The 17,904-nt window shown below is 40.3% G+C and overlaps 1 protein-coding gene and 1 long non-coding RNA gene across 5 annotated transcripts in view; both read left to right on the top strand.

Annotated features, from left to right (window-relative positions):
• ppp2r5cb (protein phosphatase 2, regulatory subunit B', gamma b) overlaps positions 1–13,606 on the top strand; it is a 31,207-nt gene extending 17,601 nt beyond the window's left edge. For all 3 annotated transcript variants that reach the window (XM_046060368.1, XM_046060369.1, XM_046060370.1), the window contains 13 exons: positions 962–1,161; positions 5,953–6,063; positions 6,240–6,332; positions 6,504–6,634; positions 6,744–6,803; positions 6,981–7,089; positions 7,216–7,269; positions 8,223–8,393; positions 8,514–8,641; positions 8,750–8,851; positions 9,086–9,158; positions 9,462–9,578; positions 10,618–13,606. In XM_046060368.1, coding sequence (XP_045916324.1) covers positions 962–1,161; positions 5,953–6,063; positions 6,240–6,332; positions 6,504–6,634; positions 6,744–6,803; positions 6,981–7,089; positions 7,216–7,269; positions 8,223–8,393; positions 8,514–8,641; positions 8,750–8,851; positions 9,086–9,158; positions 9,462–9,578; positions 10,618–10,752 — 1,484 coding nt within the window. In that variant the 3' untranslated portion in view covers positions 10,753–13,606. The remainder of the gene's footprint in view (positions 1–961; positions 1,162–5,952; positions 6,064–6,239; positions 6,333–6,503; positions 6,635–6,743; positions 6,804–6,980; positions 7,090–7,215; positions 7,270–8,222; positions 8,394–8,513; positions 8,642–8,749; positions 8,852–9,085; positions 9,159–9,461; positions 9,579–10,617) is intronic.
• A 163-nt stretch (positions 13,607–13,769) lies between these two features.
• LOC123977578 lies at positions 13,770–16,353 on the top strand. 2 transcript variants are annotated; one of them, XR_006826704.1, is made up of 3 exons: positions 13,770–14,126; positions 14,823–15,066; positions 15,499–16,353. It is a non-coding gene; the product is annotated as an uncharacterized LOC123977578 (long non-coding RNA). The 2 variants fall into 2 exon arrangements; XR_006826703.1 differs by lacking the exon at positions 13,770–14,126 and having other exon boundaries at positions 14,628–15,066.
• The last annotated feature ends 1,551 nt before the right edge of the window (positions 16,354–17,904 follow it).

Raw genomic sequence — 17,904 nt, forward strand, 5'->3', positions numbered from 1 at the left:
TTCCATATAACACAAAGAGAAAAGTATTAAGAAGAGATTTGAAAGAAGCTAAAGACTTCAGTAGGCAAAGAGTGTGTCTAGGCTTTAATAGCAAAAGCCCCATCACCCTTGGTCACAAGCTGTGACGTGAAAGCAGCCGGCAGGGCTCCATCACCCGATCTCAACGATGATGTTTATTTGATTCCTTAAAGCCTGTTTTGTTGAGTAAAAGTGTTGGGGATGAATTGTTCTAATCATTGATTTATTTGCAGCAGCTGTTGCATGGTGATAAATGTGTGCTGCGCTAGTACAGAGTGGAGGTGTGCCCATAGACTGTGAGTGTGCAGTAGCTACAGAAACGTGTAATGATTTTTAAAATGCGAGTTAATGATTATACACAGACAGGTGTGGCACAGAATCCCTGGAGGCTGATTTAGAGCCTCTGCAATATTGATGTGGTGGTGGCACGGTCTTTGAAAGGTCGTTTAAATGGAGCCTCTACATGTCACCACATGAACTCCACAGCAGCAAATTACAGTTGTACTGAAACTTAATAACTCATGAAGTGTTGGTACAAATTATTACTGGCTGAGAGAGCGAGGATGGGGGGGGGGGGGGGGGGGGGGGGGGGGGGGGGGGGGGGGGACTGGGCGATGTTCACATAATGGATTTTGACACTGATTACCATGGCAACAAACAAAGATGAACATAGACTGCTTTTTCATTGTTTATAAAAGACATTGTCCGGTGCTACGGCATTATCCCTTTCCTGTATCATTTTTGTCTACACTTTAATCCATGGTGGTGATAGTGGGATACACCATGGTGGCTGATCAGGCAGTGACTGTTGGGCAAACTATGCCATATTAAGATGTTGGTCTGTGACAGCTCCGATGGTGTGAGGGACAATTTCTCAGATAGTGTTCATATCTTGAATGTGTAGTCACACTTCACTTCACTTCCGTCCATTTCTCTCTCATAGATGTTCCCTCTGCAGAGCAGGAAAAGCTATTCATCCAGAAGTTGCGGCAGTGCTGCGTCCTGTTCGATTTTGTCTCAGACCCACTGAGCGACCTGAAATGGAAGGAGGTGAAACGGGCGGCTCTAAGCGAGATGGTGGAGTACATCACCCACAACAGAAACGTCATCACCGAACCCATCTACCCAGAGGTGGTTCACATGGTCAGTATTTAAACAGACCACGGGCTTTGATTTGTCATTGACATTTCACATCAAACAAAGTTCATACACGGAAAAATCTAATTATTTAAATTGTCCAGTAGTTTGGGCTTTCATAGACTACTGTTTTGTGTGTTTTACTGTATCATTGCGTCTCAAATTGATTCATAATGTGCCTGAAACAGAATAGTTTTATGTGAAGTTCATGTTAAATAATCAGAAACATTAATCACACCATCACTGTTTCCCACAAATGAAAGCCTCTCCTGATTTTAATTGGCAGCCATAATCACCTATGATAGAAAACACATTCTTACCCTGCATAGTAGAGCTGACCGATAAATCATATTTTCCTCTTCATCTCGATTTTGAACAAGCGCAATAAACACATCACAAAAGACTACCTGAAAACTAATATTTAGGGGTAGGCATTGAAATGCAGTATTAAACGGGCCTCAAGGCTATAGTGTTTATTATCAGGCTGCAGCCTTTGCCCTGCTCTGTGTCAGTTACACACACACACACACACACACACACACCCACAGAGCAGCCAGCAGAACAGAGAGGTGGCAGTGGAGACAGTGAAGTGAAGGTAACTCCAAATAACTCGAGCTGAAAATATCTGCACTTGTAACTGAAAGTGCAGTTTAACCTTAAAAGTAAAAAGCCATTACTTTATCAATACAACTGTTCAACAAGCGTAAACATGTAGAAAGCGATATTCTACCCTGCTTTGTCCACAACCTCTCATCCTATATGTTTTACACAAGGACGGCACGCTATCGTTAGCTTGGCAATTAGCAAAAAGTTGCAAACAAGCTAAATTGTTAAGCTTAGTTTGCCACATACCTTTAAAATTTGGCACATTCTTGTTAACATAGCTTCTGGCTGAGACAAGCCAGTCCCTCCTCTCTACCAGCGGTAACGTTACCTGTAGACAATGAATCGCAGCAGACTATCAGACTGGACTGATACGGACTGAAGTCTAAACTCTTCATTTTTTTCTCATGCAACGTCACTCAGTATTTTGATTTCAGAGTTTTTATACTGACTTTGCTGTTGTAAACTAAGTAGTTATGTTTAAAATATCCAATTCATATTCCTTTAGTCAATTTAAAAGCAACCAGGCAGCAAATATGCACACTTCATTATTGGTTAATTTATTGCAAGTCATATTGTCATCGCAATATTGAACAATGCTATCGCACATTGCACATTTTCCACATTTTGTCCCTGCCTACTACCTAGTGATGTTATTCTGCTGCTAGTGTAAGCCTATTTTTACATAACGTAAAACTTAAATTTAAAAAAAAGCCTAGTCCCAATTAGACGTCTGTCTCATCCTAGCCTGGTGTGGCTACATGTTTTGACAAATAAGTCTCAATTAGGCGTCTGGTCTGGTTTTTACAGAAGTCCTTTAAGGCTTGTGCAGACTACACGACTTTCAGCGTCGGCCAATGGCTGTGCCGTTCACACTACACAACTTGCGGTCTTGTGACGGGAGTCTTGAAGTCATTGTGGCGTTCACACTACGTGACTGATAGGTGACGGGGGCTCACACACTACAAGAGCTGACAGCGGCTGTGTCACCTGACGCTGGTCTCCAAACCACGTTTTGTCAAGAAAACGCACGTGAAACGGGAAATGACGCGAACCTACACATGAAACAACTGTTTGTTATTATAAAGATACCAATTATAAAGACAAAAAATCTGTGTGAAAGAATGGATTAGCACACTCAGATAGCAGGGATTGTCTGAGCTACAGAGAGCTGAGGGGAGTAAAAAGTGTTTTGTGGTGAAAAAGTAGCTGCCGGCTCTGCCAGGTGCCTGCTCTCATTGGCTGGATGTGGATTTCGAGTCTGCCGACTCTTCCAGATATTTGGCATGCTAGATATCTGGCAGACGTTGGCGATGTGTCAGAAATGTGTCGGGGAGCCGTTTTGATGCGTCATTGAGTAGTTCACACATAACGACTGGCCGATCAACTGCTGATTTACCCCCAATCACAGCCTGACAGGCAAATTGGGCTAAAAATCGTGTAGTGTGAACTAGGCTTTAGATGTCTAAAAACTCTTAAAGTTCACCCAGTCGCCTGCTTGAGGTAGTTCTAAGCTGCTTAGATCGTGCATAAATGTTTTAACTTTCGTCAATATGGACATGCTACACATCCTTAGATTCTCCACAATCAAATCGTTTTGTTCATTTTATGGAAACATTGAGCACCAAAATATTATTCATTCAGATTTACCGACATGGTAAAGGAATTAATTAGGCCTGATACATATAGATGCCTTCCCCAAATGTTCATGAGGTCAGTAACTTAAGCAAATAAAAAATTTACAACAGAAGTTTTACGGTAATAATTGCATATTATTTAGCTCCATAAAAAATATCCTGCCATTCTCATGTCTGTTTTTTAATTCCTTTAACTTACTGTATAAGGATATTTGTTAAGAAGCTAGCTCTTTTTCATGTGGGCTTTAATTCTGTGCCATGTGAAGAGAAGAGTACTTACTGGTTTCAGACCTATGGCACCTCAGTGAGTCATAGGAAACTCTCATGAGCATCACTGACCTCAGTTCCAAAGATCTGTGTCTCACAAACCATAAACTTAACAGTCATCCTTAAAATCACTGATCTTCCATTTATTTTGGTTCCCACAAGTGGGTCACTTCAGGGTATTTGTCTGAAGATGGCCAAGAAAGTATTGAGGTTACTAAACCTAAATGGTCTGTCACTTCTTTCTCCGCAGGTCTGAGCCTGTTCATTCAGTTGGGCTGTAGTCAGCGTGGCTGTCATCGAGCTCCTACTGTATATTTATTAGACATGTGTTCCTCTGAGCCTTGTGGCCTCAATGTGTTCATGGTGCCAGGTTTGCTCTCCCAAATTAAAAAAGCCTTTGATGTTAATCAAAGCCCTGCCTCAATGCCACATGGTAAACTGCAGATGATCAAGGTGCAAATTTACCCCCATCCTCCTTGTCATAGCTTTATTTGATCAGTGCAGGAGAAAATGCAGCAGAGCTGCCAAATCAGCATGAAAATATACTCTCATTCCTTGCAGCCTCTTTCCCCTTCCCCCCTTAAAAACAAAGACTCTTTGAAGTCCACTGATGGCTTTCATCATCAAAGTATGGATATTGACACTACAAACTCCTTTTATAGCCATAAAGAGTGTATTCTTATGTTAAGGCTGGACATACTATTTCCCCCCATAAGATTTTGTTCTTTCGGGGTGTGTTTGATGCCTCAGTGTTCAAGCTTTACAACAATATTTTGGAAGACCTTTGGATAACACGACATTGGTTGTTCCATTAGTCCCCTTCTCTCGGGGGGAGTAAGAAATGGTTTCTACTAAGAATATAAACATGATCGTGAGTAAGTGTGTTTTGACCTCTGGTCGACTGGACTGGACCCTGAGTGTGAATAGACGAAGAGGGAAAATAGATGGAGCCGAGTTTGGGAAATGGTATTGCCAGTGAAACACAAGCACAAGAGGGAATATTCAACCATCAAACACAATTTCATTCATTCTTTTTCATCAAGAAAATACAACATTTTCTCATTTAACATTATGAAGATGGATTTGCATAATGTAAGCCTTATTTGACAAAACAGTATTTATATTTACTTGTCTTTTGGGACACTTGTGGGCAATAATGCGATGTACTGGAACTAGTGTTTGGAAGAAAAACCACTTTACAGAGGCTATGTAACATTGTACCAGTGTTTGTTTTAAGGTGTATTTTTACTGTGATCTGTGCAGTAAAATAGCATATAACATATATTGTTCCAGTGAGAAACTTTTCACAAAGGGTCAGGCTTGTTTTCTTCTTTAGTACTTATCAGTCAACTCCCCCAACAACCCATGTGTAATAAATTGTGGGATAAGTTACTGATTGTATACTATCTTGTTTGCTTGTCAAATACTGTGGCTGATGGATTTCTGAATTCTCCCATCAGGTTCATTATTTCAGCTTTCAGATGTGTTTTACAAGCAAACAATTAATCATCCGTTGTCAAAGTGGCAGGTCGAGTAGGCAAACTTAACAGCCTGAGCTAATGTTTACTAGGGTTTGACAACAGCAACTATTATGTTTTCATACTGGCTACATGCGGTATAAAAGGTGATTGTATCCTGTCGAAATGTCATTCAGTTTCTGTAGAGACCATGTCTTCAGATCACTGGTATAGTCTATCCGCCAGCATTTATAGAAAGCAACAATTGGCAGACCTACGCGACAGTAAATCGCACAATCATAAATCTTATTTTTACGTGTGTGGTGAATCATATGGTATTGGTAATTAACTCCTCCGAACCGGCAAGCCCCACCGGCACCAAATTTGGCATGGACCATCTCTGGACAAAGCTGATAAAAGTTAATGGTCCCCAGATTGATGCACGAAAATCGGGTCCAATTATAAGCTAACAATTCTTCATGCAAAATGCAAAAAACAAGAAGTGATGTATTATTAATTTTTTTTTGACTTCATTATTATTATAGTATTTAAATAGTTAACCAAACTCCACACTTGTTTGATGTCAGGCTGGACTGAATGACGTATCACAGTGTGCATGTTAAATCACAGTAATAACAGGAAGAGTCAAGTTCTCTTCAGACTGTGACGAGAACTTGACTCTTCCTGTTGTTGTCTAGTGATTCCATTTTAGTTTTGTTGATATTGTTTTGTAAAATAAACAGTCAAATCTGTAATTGCAAGGTATCGAGAATCTCTTACGTTGACTGAGCAATGTTTGAGCTGAAAAACCTTTCTTTGTTTTTCTCCCCCAGTTTTCTGGAAATATGTTCAGGACGTTGCCTCCATCATCCAACCCCACCGGTGCCGAGTTTGACCCAGAGGAAGATGAGCCCACACTAGAGGCAGCATGGCCACACCTACAGGTACACAGTAGCCCACACACACACACACACACACACACACACACACACACACACACAGAAATACACAAAAGACATACTCAGACAAAGTCTTGCTTATTCACTGTAAACTGATGAATAGAATCAATCCATCCAGATGTTACTTTCAAGACTTTTCACCTCTGCTCTTCTTCCCACAGATTGTCTATGAATTCTTCCTACGGTTCTTAGAGTCACCTGACTTTCAACCAAACATAGCCAAAAAGTATATTGACCAGAGGTTTGTAATGCAGGTGAGCACATAATGATACAAGATTGTGTTTATGGTTATAAATGTTAAAGAGTGAGGGCATCGTTTGCATTTTCACGATGCTCGAGTGTATTTTTCTTCCATCTTTGTGTCTGGAGCTCAATTGAATTTGCCCTCAGTGATTTTAGTAACCTTTTTTTATTTTCATGCACAGCTCTTAGACCTGTTTGACAGTGAAGACCCCAGGGAAAGAGATTTTTTAAAGACCACTCTTCATCGCATCTATGGCAAGTTCCTGGGCCTGCGAGCGTACATTAGGAAACATATTAATAACATATTTTATAGGTGAGTGAGGAGTTGAGTTGGGTACGTTACTGATGCTTGTGTTTGTGATTAAATGGAGCTTATTTTGTTAAATGTTCCACCGTGATGTGTCACTGTGTTGCTTTTTCAGGTTCATTTATGAGACTGAACATCATAATGGAATAGCAGAATTACTGGAAATATTAGGCAGGTAAGATATTGAGGTGCACCCGTGAAACGTTGCTGGTGTTTACGGTTCAGGTTGTGGTTTTGTTTTAAATTAAACTGACACATTTGTGTTGATACATACAGGTATAGCCTTTGTGTTATCTCTGTTGTCTCTAAAGACCATTATGTACAGACCTAGTGCTTTTTTTTCTCCTTACAGCATAATCAATGGGTTCGCATTACCATTGAAAGAAGAGCACAAGATATTCCTGCTGAAAGTTCTGTTGCCTTTACACAAAGTCAAGTCTCTAAGTGTATATCACCCACAGGTAACTACAGACTGTCAGTCTTAAATATTATGTCATGCCTTGCTGTGTCATTTAAATAAATTGAAAAACATATAACATCAGTGTTTACAATACTGCAATTTTCAACATGATGTCTTTCTCCCTTAGCTGGCCTACTGTGTGGTACAGTTCTTAGAGAAGGATAGCACCCTCACAGAACCGGTAAGACATGAGTTATTAATGTTGCTATGTTGTTAAAAGCGTTAATGGAATTATCCTTTAACTAATCTTGAGCAGACAAGATTTTAATGTCTGGTTGAACTAGGGCTGGGCGATATGGCCAAAAATGTTATCACGATAAAAAGTCAACACTTGATGCCAAACAGTGGATCACTTCACAAATCTGAGGTAGAACATTCAAAACAATTATGATAAAATCTTTTTCAACACATTTGCATGAGTAAAATTAAGTAAAAGCTTTTTTTTTTTTCCTCAACAAAATAACCATCCTATTAAAAAATTAAGTCCTAATTCGTATATGATTCAAGTGAATAAAATCAAATATTTATTGAACATTTGTTATATTGTTATTGAAAAACATTATATTGCGATAATTAGTTTTATTGTCCTGCCCTAGGTTGAACCCAAGGACTCCACTGCCAAAGAGTAGTTTTTGACATTTCCTTACTATACTTAGTTGCAATGTGATTTGTCAGGGTACTCACTGTAGTGTAGTAGTTAGGCTGCCCACCAAATAAACATGTTAAGCAGTCTTTTATTATCTTTTATCTATAGTAGTTATATCTTCTTTCTTCTGTCTATCTTCAGAATTGCCTGGTTGTATTATTTTAAAATCTTAGTGAAGAACAAATGAAATGCATTTTGATAATAATAAAAGGGGATAAAAAGAGAGACAACATTTGCTTGCTTAGCCCGTATGATTTCAGTATGAAATAAGAAAACAAACCTGATCTGATTTGTATCCCACACGAAAAGTACAATGATATACAAAGTATATACATAGCTATCTGTGCTATATGCCTCTAAATATGTGTGTCAAACTTTTGTAAATGCTAGCTCCACTAAAACTTCATCGGCAGATTATTAGTTGGACAGATCAGCCGTCTATACATTCTTCTGCTTCTTTAATTAGTCCGTTCTCCTTTTGTGTGCAGACGGTGATGGCTTTGTTGAAGTATTGGCCAAAGACCCACAGTCCAAAAGAGGTGATGTTCCTCAATGAACTGGAGGAGATCCTGGATGTCATTGAGCCTTCAGAGTTTGTGAAAGTCATGGAGCCTCTCTTCAGACAGCTGGCCAAGTGTGTGTCCAGCCCACACTTTCAGGTCTGACACTCATCCTAGCAAACATTTGATGTGATTTAGTATATTCGTTATACACATGCGCAGAGGGAATGTTGGTAGATTCTTTTCCCATCTAAAGTTGTCTGTCTGTAACCTTGTTAGGTGGCAGAACGAGCTCTGTACTACTGGAACAATGAGTACATCATGAGCCTGATAAGTGACAACGCTGCCAAGATCCTGCCCATCATGTTCCCATCCCTCTACCGCAACTCCAAGACCCACTGGAACAAGTGAGTCACTGCACAGGCTCCGCTTTGCTTTCCTTTGTGTCTGTCTCTGCGTTTCTCTACTAAGTATGTAAATCAAGTGACTCGTGGTCATGACTTGTCTGTCTGCAGGACGATCCACGGGTTAATATACAATGCTCTGAAACTCTTCATGGAGATGAACCAGAAGCTGTTTGATGACTGCACCCAGCAGTTCAGGGCAGAGAAAAGCAAGTAGGTCACATGCGAGACATCACATCCAAATTTTCCACCGCAGCTACGGCTCTATAACAATATAACAATATAAACACTATTAGTAAGGGTAAAAATAACTAAGCAGGGAGTAAACCGGAAAAGTAAACTGAAACACAAACTCATGAAATGCTTTGAATGTAAAACATTTGCAAAGTCAGTGTCTTTGAGTAAATATTTCCTAGTGATTGTGTCTGGTTTTGTTTGGGGCGTCAGAGAGAAGGCCAAATGGAAAGAGAGGGAAGAAGCATGGTTGAAGATTGAGAATCTTGCCAAGTCAAACCCACAGGTGAGCAAAGAGATTTTAACCTATATACCTATATATTAATACTGCAGGCATCTTAGCGGCTGATAGTGTACATCAGGATTGCCTCAGTAACAATAATCTATTTGACAATTTTATATTTCTGTGATAATACAAGCACTTCAAATGCACAATAGAAACCTTTGAGTATGCGCAGTTCACCGATATAAAACTGACTTCTTAAAGATTTAATGTCAAAAGCGGCAACAATTGTGCACACGCCACAAAACTTATATCAACTGTGTGTTGCCTCTGAACCGTTCCTCCTCTTCTCTCCTCCCTGCACAGTTTCTGATGTACATTGACTCGGCAGGCTCAGACGGCCCGACGGACATGGAGACCGATGGGCCTCTGCTAGACGACGTCAGCATGCTAAAGAAAACAGTGGAGGAGGAAGCCACGCAGGTGAGGAATAGAGTGTCGTCATGTAGCGCAGTGCAGCGGTGAATATTTGTTTTGTGTGGGGCAGGTGCTGTGGCAGGGCTTTTTTGGTTGATACACCAGACTCCATGTACAACGTGATTGCTTTGTGTAAACCTACTAAAGCTAAAAATACATTTAGGAAAATTTTCTCACTGTTGTATTTTGTTAGTTTGGAGAAACACTGCTATGCTTTGATCTTTCATATACGTCTGCTTTAGCTAACACTCCTCAGCTTTTTTCAATCAATTCTCAGCAAGCTCTCGCTTCAAATATAATTTAGTGCAATTTTGCTTCTCCTTAATACTTCATTCCCTTTTTAGCTGCCCTTTTATAATACATTAGTGTGTTTTAATTTTTTTACTGTATGTAATGTGTGTATGCTCAATGTGTGTCTGATTGGATACAAATTAACTTTACCAGCCATAGCTACAACATTTGAGGCCATTTCAGGTAATGTTACACACTAGGATGAAAAACTATCTCCTTCACTGTATGCCATAAATAATTTCTTCTGTCAAGATGATTATTATTAGATTATTCAAAGCTTACGGACATTGGGTGACATCATTCACAAAGTGTCATCCCAGCTGTCTTCCAGCTTCCAAGTGGAACAGTGGACAAACTGGGACTAAAGAACTCAATTCTTTGCCTTAAAGTAAATTGTTTATTTTTGCAAATTGTCTTGCATTCTTTTCATATTGCGTCATGAGGCCTGCTCATCTTGGCACTTACCCTGTCATGTCCTGCAATTATTTACTCTTCATAAACAATTTTTGCTTTAAATGTGTAGCCACGACGAGACACTCAAATCAGACAGAATTGTACTGAAACTTTTATGTGATCTTTCAAAGTGTGAGAGCAGGTTGGTTAAGAAGGCCAGATGTGTTTTTGTTTGGATCAAATCTCAGACGTTCACGTTTGCAGACGAGCTTCTGCACAAAAGTGGAGCGACTGTGAAGTAGGGGTTTTTATTTTTGAACGTTAATGATCCCTCTGTGTCCCACTGTCCCCACGTGTCCAGATCCAGAAAGATCAGCGTAGAGAGCGCCCATTGATGCGGAGGAAATCAGAACTTCCCAGGGACATCTGCACTGTCACAGCCCTGGAGTTGCACCGGAGAGCCGATGAATTGTTGACGACGCAAGACGGCCACTAAGAGGGCACCACAAATTCCACCATAAACCAGCAGCAGCATCCACAGAGGAACTACGGTCCAACAGAGGCCAGCACAACAACAGAACTCTGGTATCTCAGCCCAGCACAACATAACACAGAACTGAACAGCCCCAGCTCTACCTGACACAGAAAATGTCTGAAGCCGCACATCTAAGCCTGGTTCGGCTTTTCGGGACAAGCAGTGCTCGGCCCCTACTGACCCCCCCCCACACACACACACACACACACACACACACACACTTTTTACCCACCTGGTTGTTGTCCAGCAGAGACATCTGTGGCACTGAACGGTCTTGCATGACCACGACATGCACCGCGCCCTGAATGTCACCCAAGATACTGTAGTGTCGTCTTCTTTCCCCCGCTGTTTTTTCTCTTTTCCTGTCCTCTCAACTTGTTGCGTTTTCGGGGGTGCTGTGCTGCCCCCTTCTGGTCATTTCTCTCAGGTGTTCTGTTCTGTGTGTGAGCTGTCTTCTCTTCTTGCCTCTTCTTCATAGATGTCAGGTGCTTGTACAAATAATATGAGCCCCCCAGCTGTAACCTCCACAGAGGACTTCTTGGGTTTAATTTGGGGGTCAGTGTTAAAAAATCATCCGTTGATGAGAAAAAGACAGTTGTTTCAAAATATTTAATATTAGCTATTTTTCTCATAACATTGAAACTAGACAGTTGTTTATATTTTTTCCTACATAGTATTTTAGGAGCTCTTCTCAGAGTAAAACATACTTCCTATCTGCATAACTCTTCTGTTTGGAGCTTGCTAATTTTTTCTCAGTTAATTTTCAGTTAGCTGTGAAGATTCATTGTTCCTCCTTTTAATCAGGACAGGGTCATCTGGGAGTAGAGGATGTCTGGATTAACAGCGTTACAACACAGTTCTGTTTATCAAACAGTGCTGGCCTGACAAAGGTCCAGATTGTTCCTTTCTTCTCTCATTAATTTAGTTCCTTTATTTTCCTTTGAATTGTGCTAGGCAATAAGTTAACACAGGTCACTGTGTGCGTCAGCGGCTCAAACAATGGCCCGATAGTTTGTTATAACATGTTTAGATCCATTTGATTGGTCCTTGGAGAGTCTGGAGAGTCCAGCCTGAGCCCGGAATTGCTGCGCCAGTTACATGAGAGGGGATTGTGGGATTTATTTTTGGTTGCCCGTTCATATCCAGATATTGTAGGTATCGTGTTTAACATGGTCATTTGCTTTCAGTACAAGTCATTCATGTGAGGCTTACGAGTGGTCAGAGAGATGCGGTTGCTCGTCTGGGACTGTTGCTGTGTTTAAGAGAAGTCTATGTGGGGCAGAAACTGTGCTGATTGTGATCGCTTTTTCTACTCTTCTCAAGCAAGACCCTTTTTATTTATAAAAACACTCGTTCGAGATTAGACCGCTTCATAGATATGAGGTATGTTTGGTTTGAAGAGGTCAAACATAAGCCTTTCTTTTCACAGTGCCTTTTTATAGTCTAAGGGGATATTTGCTCAGCCGAGAATCGAGTAGTAGCATGAACTAAAATGCCAGATCATTATGTAACATTGGTTTTCCAAAAACAGATCCGCACTTAGCGCACCTCCAGCCACTTGGACTCCGGCACATGCCTTGTTGAAGCTACAAAGTCGACTTTGTAGTTAAAAAGCTAGAGAGGAGAAAAGCAGAGTGGTCGCCCCAAACCACTTCAGCAGTAAAGCACTTCCTGATAAAACTTGAAAGAAAATAAAAAAACACAACTGAAAAAAAAAAAAAAAACAACTAGTAAAGAGTTGAAATCCGTGATGCTGTCTGTCTTGGTGTATGGGGTCACCTCCCATGGGTGGCTGTCGATAAGAGCTAGCCTCCACAGGAGAGGAAATCACCTCCTATTGTGACTTCTTTTCATTCTGTGCCCCCACTGCCCCATTCCACTTTAGATTTGTACCATTGTTTGACCCCTTCTGCACAGACATGCACACTGGCTGTAGCCCCCCCCCTTTCAGTAAAAACCCACTACCCTGTAGGGCTCGTTATTTGGTCTGTTTGATCTGCTTCTGGATGCTTGCAAGTTCTTTTTGTTGTGGCTTTACTCATCCTTTGCCTGCAGAACCATTTTGTCAGTGTTTCAACTGAATGTGCAAATTGTAAATAAAACTGCAGTCGCGCTGTTCCATTCTCTCCATGTTTGTCTTGAAGAACAACATTCACTAAAGGTTTCGCCAAAAACCTCATCCCCTTCTACCCTGGGTATTATAGTGGATTTGATGAGGGGAAGGTGAATCCATCCCTTCAGTAATCCTCTGATTGTCCTGTGATTTGTCTGGGTTGTCATGCAGCAGCTTCTCATTGGTGACTGTTGTTCTTCTTGAAAAGGCTTTAATATTGGCTTCTTTGGAGCTCTCTTCCTTTTTACATAAGCTTTGTTTTCTTTTTCTTTTAAAAGAATGAAGTGTCCTTTTGGTATATGTCTCATACTAAATGACTTCATCTAATATTGTACATACTATAATGTACTTTTATTTTATGTTATAACTATTGTTAAATGGTAGATATTTTGTACAAAACACCCCGTGTACAGAATACAGAGGTTATTAGCAACTGAAGACAGTTGATATGTGGCACAGACTTCAACACATGTGACTATTTGCATTTAGAAACCATATAGATTTTGGATAGTTTTTTATCTATTTGTAATCCGACATCTTTTCTGTTTTTGTTTTTCCATCTCCAGACATGTGTTGAGATTCTACATACCTGAGCTTTTTGTGTGTGCTTTTATCCAAATATCCGGTGGTGTACATCTATCTATATACAGCAAATAAAGAGAACATGTGAGTTTTATATTTTCATCCTAAAAAAACACCAAACTGTTCTGCGTGTTGTCATCATTTTTTTTTTTACAGCACTCTTGATGAACGCCAGCTCATCTCTGGCCCAGAAGTCCTGTTAGAGGGTTTTTATTCAAACAACCACACTTGAATTAACAGCAAGACCTTGTCTTCAATGTGGAGTGCAAAGGTATCTGGATAACAAGTTTAAATCATAACAAATTAATTTACATATAGCACCATGAATTAAAACATCCAACTTTAATTTTGGAAACTAAAACTGACTTAGTACCTATTTTACATTGGATAAGCAAGTATTGCAGTAAATTTAAATAAGCAATGTAAATATGTTTATGGGAAATAAGAAAGGACAACTTATTAATTCACCTTTAGTCCTTTGAAATTGTTATACAGGCACTGATTTGTGGCATTTGTGTTGAAATGGCCTTGTGTAAATGTAAATGCAGTCTTTTGCTGTCACCTGCTGGACAACATTGGCAAACATTCAACACCCTTGAAAGCAAGAAGATTCATGTCAAGAGGTTTATCCTAATCTGAGGTGGGTAGAGTAGCTAAAAACTGTACCCAAGTAAAAGTACTGTTACTTTGCAAACAAGTACTCGAGGAGAAGTAAAAGTAGTCATCAAAATAACTACAGTACAAAAGTATTCACTGAAAAAATTACTTCATTAGCGAGTATCAACGGCACACTACTGCCTGAGGACAACTAAGTTGTGTCCACATGAAATAAAAGTAGTTTGTCTTTTTTTCCACACAAAGTACATAATTTGGTCTTTTCTGTCTCTCTTCATCATACGAATGAGCATGACTAGTTAAAGGCACACCGCCTGCACACCCTTAGCTGTGTGTGTATATATATATATATATATAATATTTGCATATTAAAAGTTTTGAAGCATCATATACTGTGTGCATATATGATTAAACTTATTAGCATTAACACACTTACAGCTCGCTTATTTTCAAAATTGAATCTCATTTGCTATATTTAAATAATAATAAGAATGTACCAACTAACTATGATAAGAATAAGCCTCATTGCATTTTCTCTAAATGATTTGACATGTTGTCTTATGTGTCTGTTTTTGTTTGAAATCAGTTTGGTTCTCTTGCTGCAGTACTGAATCAGGAGTCCATTCATTCATTGCCGACTAAACTGGCGTCAGCACTGGTTTCATTCAAAAGCAGTCATATTTTCATACTATATAATTCAAAGGACACTGCTTTTCTTTAGATGTTGCTAGGTGCTGCCATCAGCCATTCACAGTTGGCCTAACACTGGCGAGTCTGAGGGTTGGCACCCGCCCACCCTCTTGTGTCTAGCACCCCTGCTGGGATCTGCGCTGAACCCAGATGAACCGGCGGGGATTTAGAAAACAAATAGACCTGCGCATTTGTCCCCTCTGAAACACAGATGTCAAGCTGCTGCCGTGACAGTGATGGTGACACGGTGGAAAAGACGTGGCAATCATTTAGTTGTAAGTATCCCCTTCACCTTTGAACTGTTTTATCCCTATTTGTATTTGACAGTTTTGCCCTCAGTGCATTCCACAGATCCTATTTTTTGAAGACATACATTTATTTCCAAAATATTGTAGCATAATAGTCTTTGTCTCTAAATGACTGCCGTAATGAGGATGCAAATTGTCGCCCACAAAGAAACAATTTGCCTCATTATCAACACATTGTATCCCAATTATCTAAGAGGAAATATTCCTCTGGGCTGGATGCGCCTCTCAAAATCAAAATAGGCTACGTCAGTGGTTTTTGTGCGTGGTTAAAAGACTCTGTGTACCTCTCTCTCTGCTCTCAGATGAGGTCACTTGGGTTCATTATTCTCGCCTGCAGTCGGAGAGCTGTATTGTCGTTCTTGACTTGAAATCTATTTTATTATTTTTATTTTTTATCAGGATGTTCTGACAGCCTCCTTTGACTGTCAGTGTTGAAATCTTGCTGTGCAACCAAAAACATCTTGTCACGACAGGAGGTGTCGGAACCTATTGCCATGGAAACAGTGCTCAAAAGTTTGGAGCGTCGACCCCCATTGTGACTACATCCAATCAGATTTTAGGAAAAGCTTTCAGCGTTGCTTTACTTTACTCAGAAGTGCAGTGTGGGTACATCTGGGTGGACCTGATTCTGTGTCTGGGTGTGTGAGTGCGTGAATGTTCAGTGCCGGTTGGTGGATTGTGTGTGTGTGTGTGTGTTGGTGGTGTTTGTGAGGATTGGGAGCCAGAAAGTGACTCATCACGCCACCCCAGGGGTCTGAGATCCGACTTAGCTCCGTAGTCTTATATCCACATCTTCGCCTTTCTCACAAACTGAAGCGCTGTAGCACCCGAAGTCCTCTTGAGCAAAGTGATGAGTCACACCTTACACTTCAGCCGCCCTTCTCCACCACCCCTCGCCCCTACCCCACACCCACCCCGAAGATGGAGGGTTGGGGTACAGCCCAGTTCCAGTTTCTTTGATGCTTGACACTTCAAAGTCCTCGGCATCAAAGCCGGGGACTTGGGCTCAGGCCCGGTAGCGGCCCGTCATCCTGCCTTACACACACAAGAGGGAGAGACAGGATAGAGCCGTCTTCCCTTTAGGTTCATCTGACTTTAACAAGGTTAGCTTTCTTACAGGGGAGACAACAAGACACTGTGGGTAAAATTACAATTATGCTGAAAGATTTTTCTTTCGGTAGAATAATAAAACATGAAGTTGTACAAAATTACAAAAACATTTAATAAAGATAGAAAATGAAAATATGTTACAAAGAATATTTGTAAAAGCATTATAAGTACGGTGAGGTGGATTCATTACTACAGCCATTGTATTGTGGTAGATGTGTTTGCATCAGGCTCTCGAAAGTGGAGTAAGAAATGTCTGTGAATTTTCTTAGTCATCCAGGTCCATTATCCAAGGATGGTTGAATCAGGGGCACCTAGACTTGGTTGAAGATACTTAAAGACGTTTCACCTCTCATCCAAGAGGCTACTTCAGTGCTGGCTGAGTGGCCGGGAATCCCAGCTATTTAACCTCTGTGGGGTCATCGTCAAGATGATGATTGATAGCACTGGGTTCGGTAGTGCTCCTGGCTGTTTTGATGACATTTATTATGCTTGTTGGAGACGTCAGAGGCCAAGTCTGAATGACTGTTGTTGGCATTCTCACATGAGGCCAAATGTCAGAAGCACTAACGAACTAAGCGGTATCAATCATCTTGACAATGACCCCACAGAGGTTAAATAGCTGGGATTCCCTTCTAGGAAGCTGCTGAAGAAGCTTCTTGGATGAGAGGCGAAACATCTTCGAGTATCTTCAACAAAGTCCAGTTGCCCTTGATTTTAACCTTCCTTGGGTACCTAAGAAAATAGTAGGAAATACATATTTCTATTATGCTCTGCTATATTAGTAAAAGGCTGATAAATATGTACAGTGCATACAAGAAACAACCAAATCATTTTGAAATGCGTTAAAATAATTTTTTAGGTAAAAGAAGTTAGTGAAAAATGTCCATCAGTTTTTCATAGTCAACGTCTTCATCAAATCGTCAACCAACAGTCCAAAACCCAAAGATATTCAATTTACTGTCATAGATGACGTAGAAAACCAGGAATTTTTTGACACTTTAGCTTAAAATAGCAAAATAGACATAAATGATAAATCAAAACAGTTGCAGATTTATTTTCTGTCAATCAACTAATGAAATATTTGACTAAAAGTTTAATCTCTATCGTGTTTACTTTCAAATATGAGTATACTTGTTGCTTGTGGAGCGTTACATATTTTTTGTTCATATAAGTTACACAAAGAACTGCAGAGCTTACAAGACACATGGGAAAGATGGATATGACTGACCTTCAGCCAATCACACCAGTATAAATGCATTTGTCAAAACACTTGATTTGTGCTTCACCAGACACTTGATGGAGTAAATGACTGCAGACGTGTCTTAACACTGTCCAGGCAAAGTAAATAAAACTTTACCAATTGCCCACACTGTGTGTCTGTGTTCTGTATTTTAGTCTGGATTTAGGTTTAGAAACCTGCTGCTGATCACCTGGAAGCTTAAAAGGAGCAAAGGTGAGAAGGGTGAAACTCAGAATACAGTATGAGTTGTGACAGTGTCCTTTTCCCATCACGACATGAAAGCCATGGAGAAGCTGGTGCATGTTCAAAACTGACTTGTACAGTAGAAATGCAGTTTGCGACATGTTGAAGAGACTCCATGAGCACACTTTGAGTGTCCACTGTGAGTGATCTGTGCAAAACAGTAACCCACAAATGTTCAACTTAGACTCATGGCACATCCTCCACACAATTTT

This window comes from Micropterus dolomieu, linkage group LG10 (assembly GCF_021292245.1).
Source record: "Micropterus dolomieu isolate WLL.071019.BEF.003 ecotype Adirondacks linkage group LG10, ASM2129224v1, whole genome shotgun sequence".
Taxonomy (NCBI): domain Eukaryota; kingdom Metazoa; phylum Chordata; class Actinopteri; order Centrarchiformes; family Centrarchidae; genus Micropterus; species Micropterus dolomieu.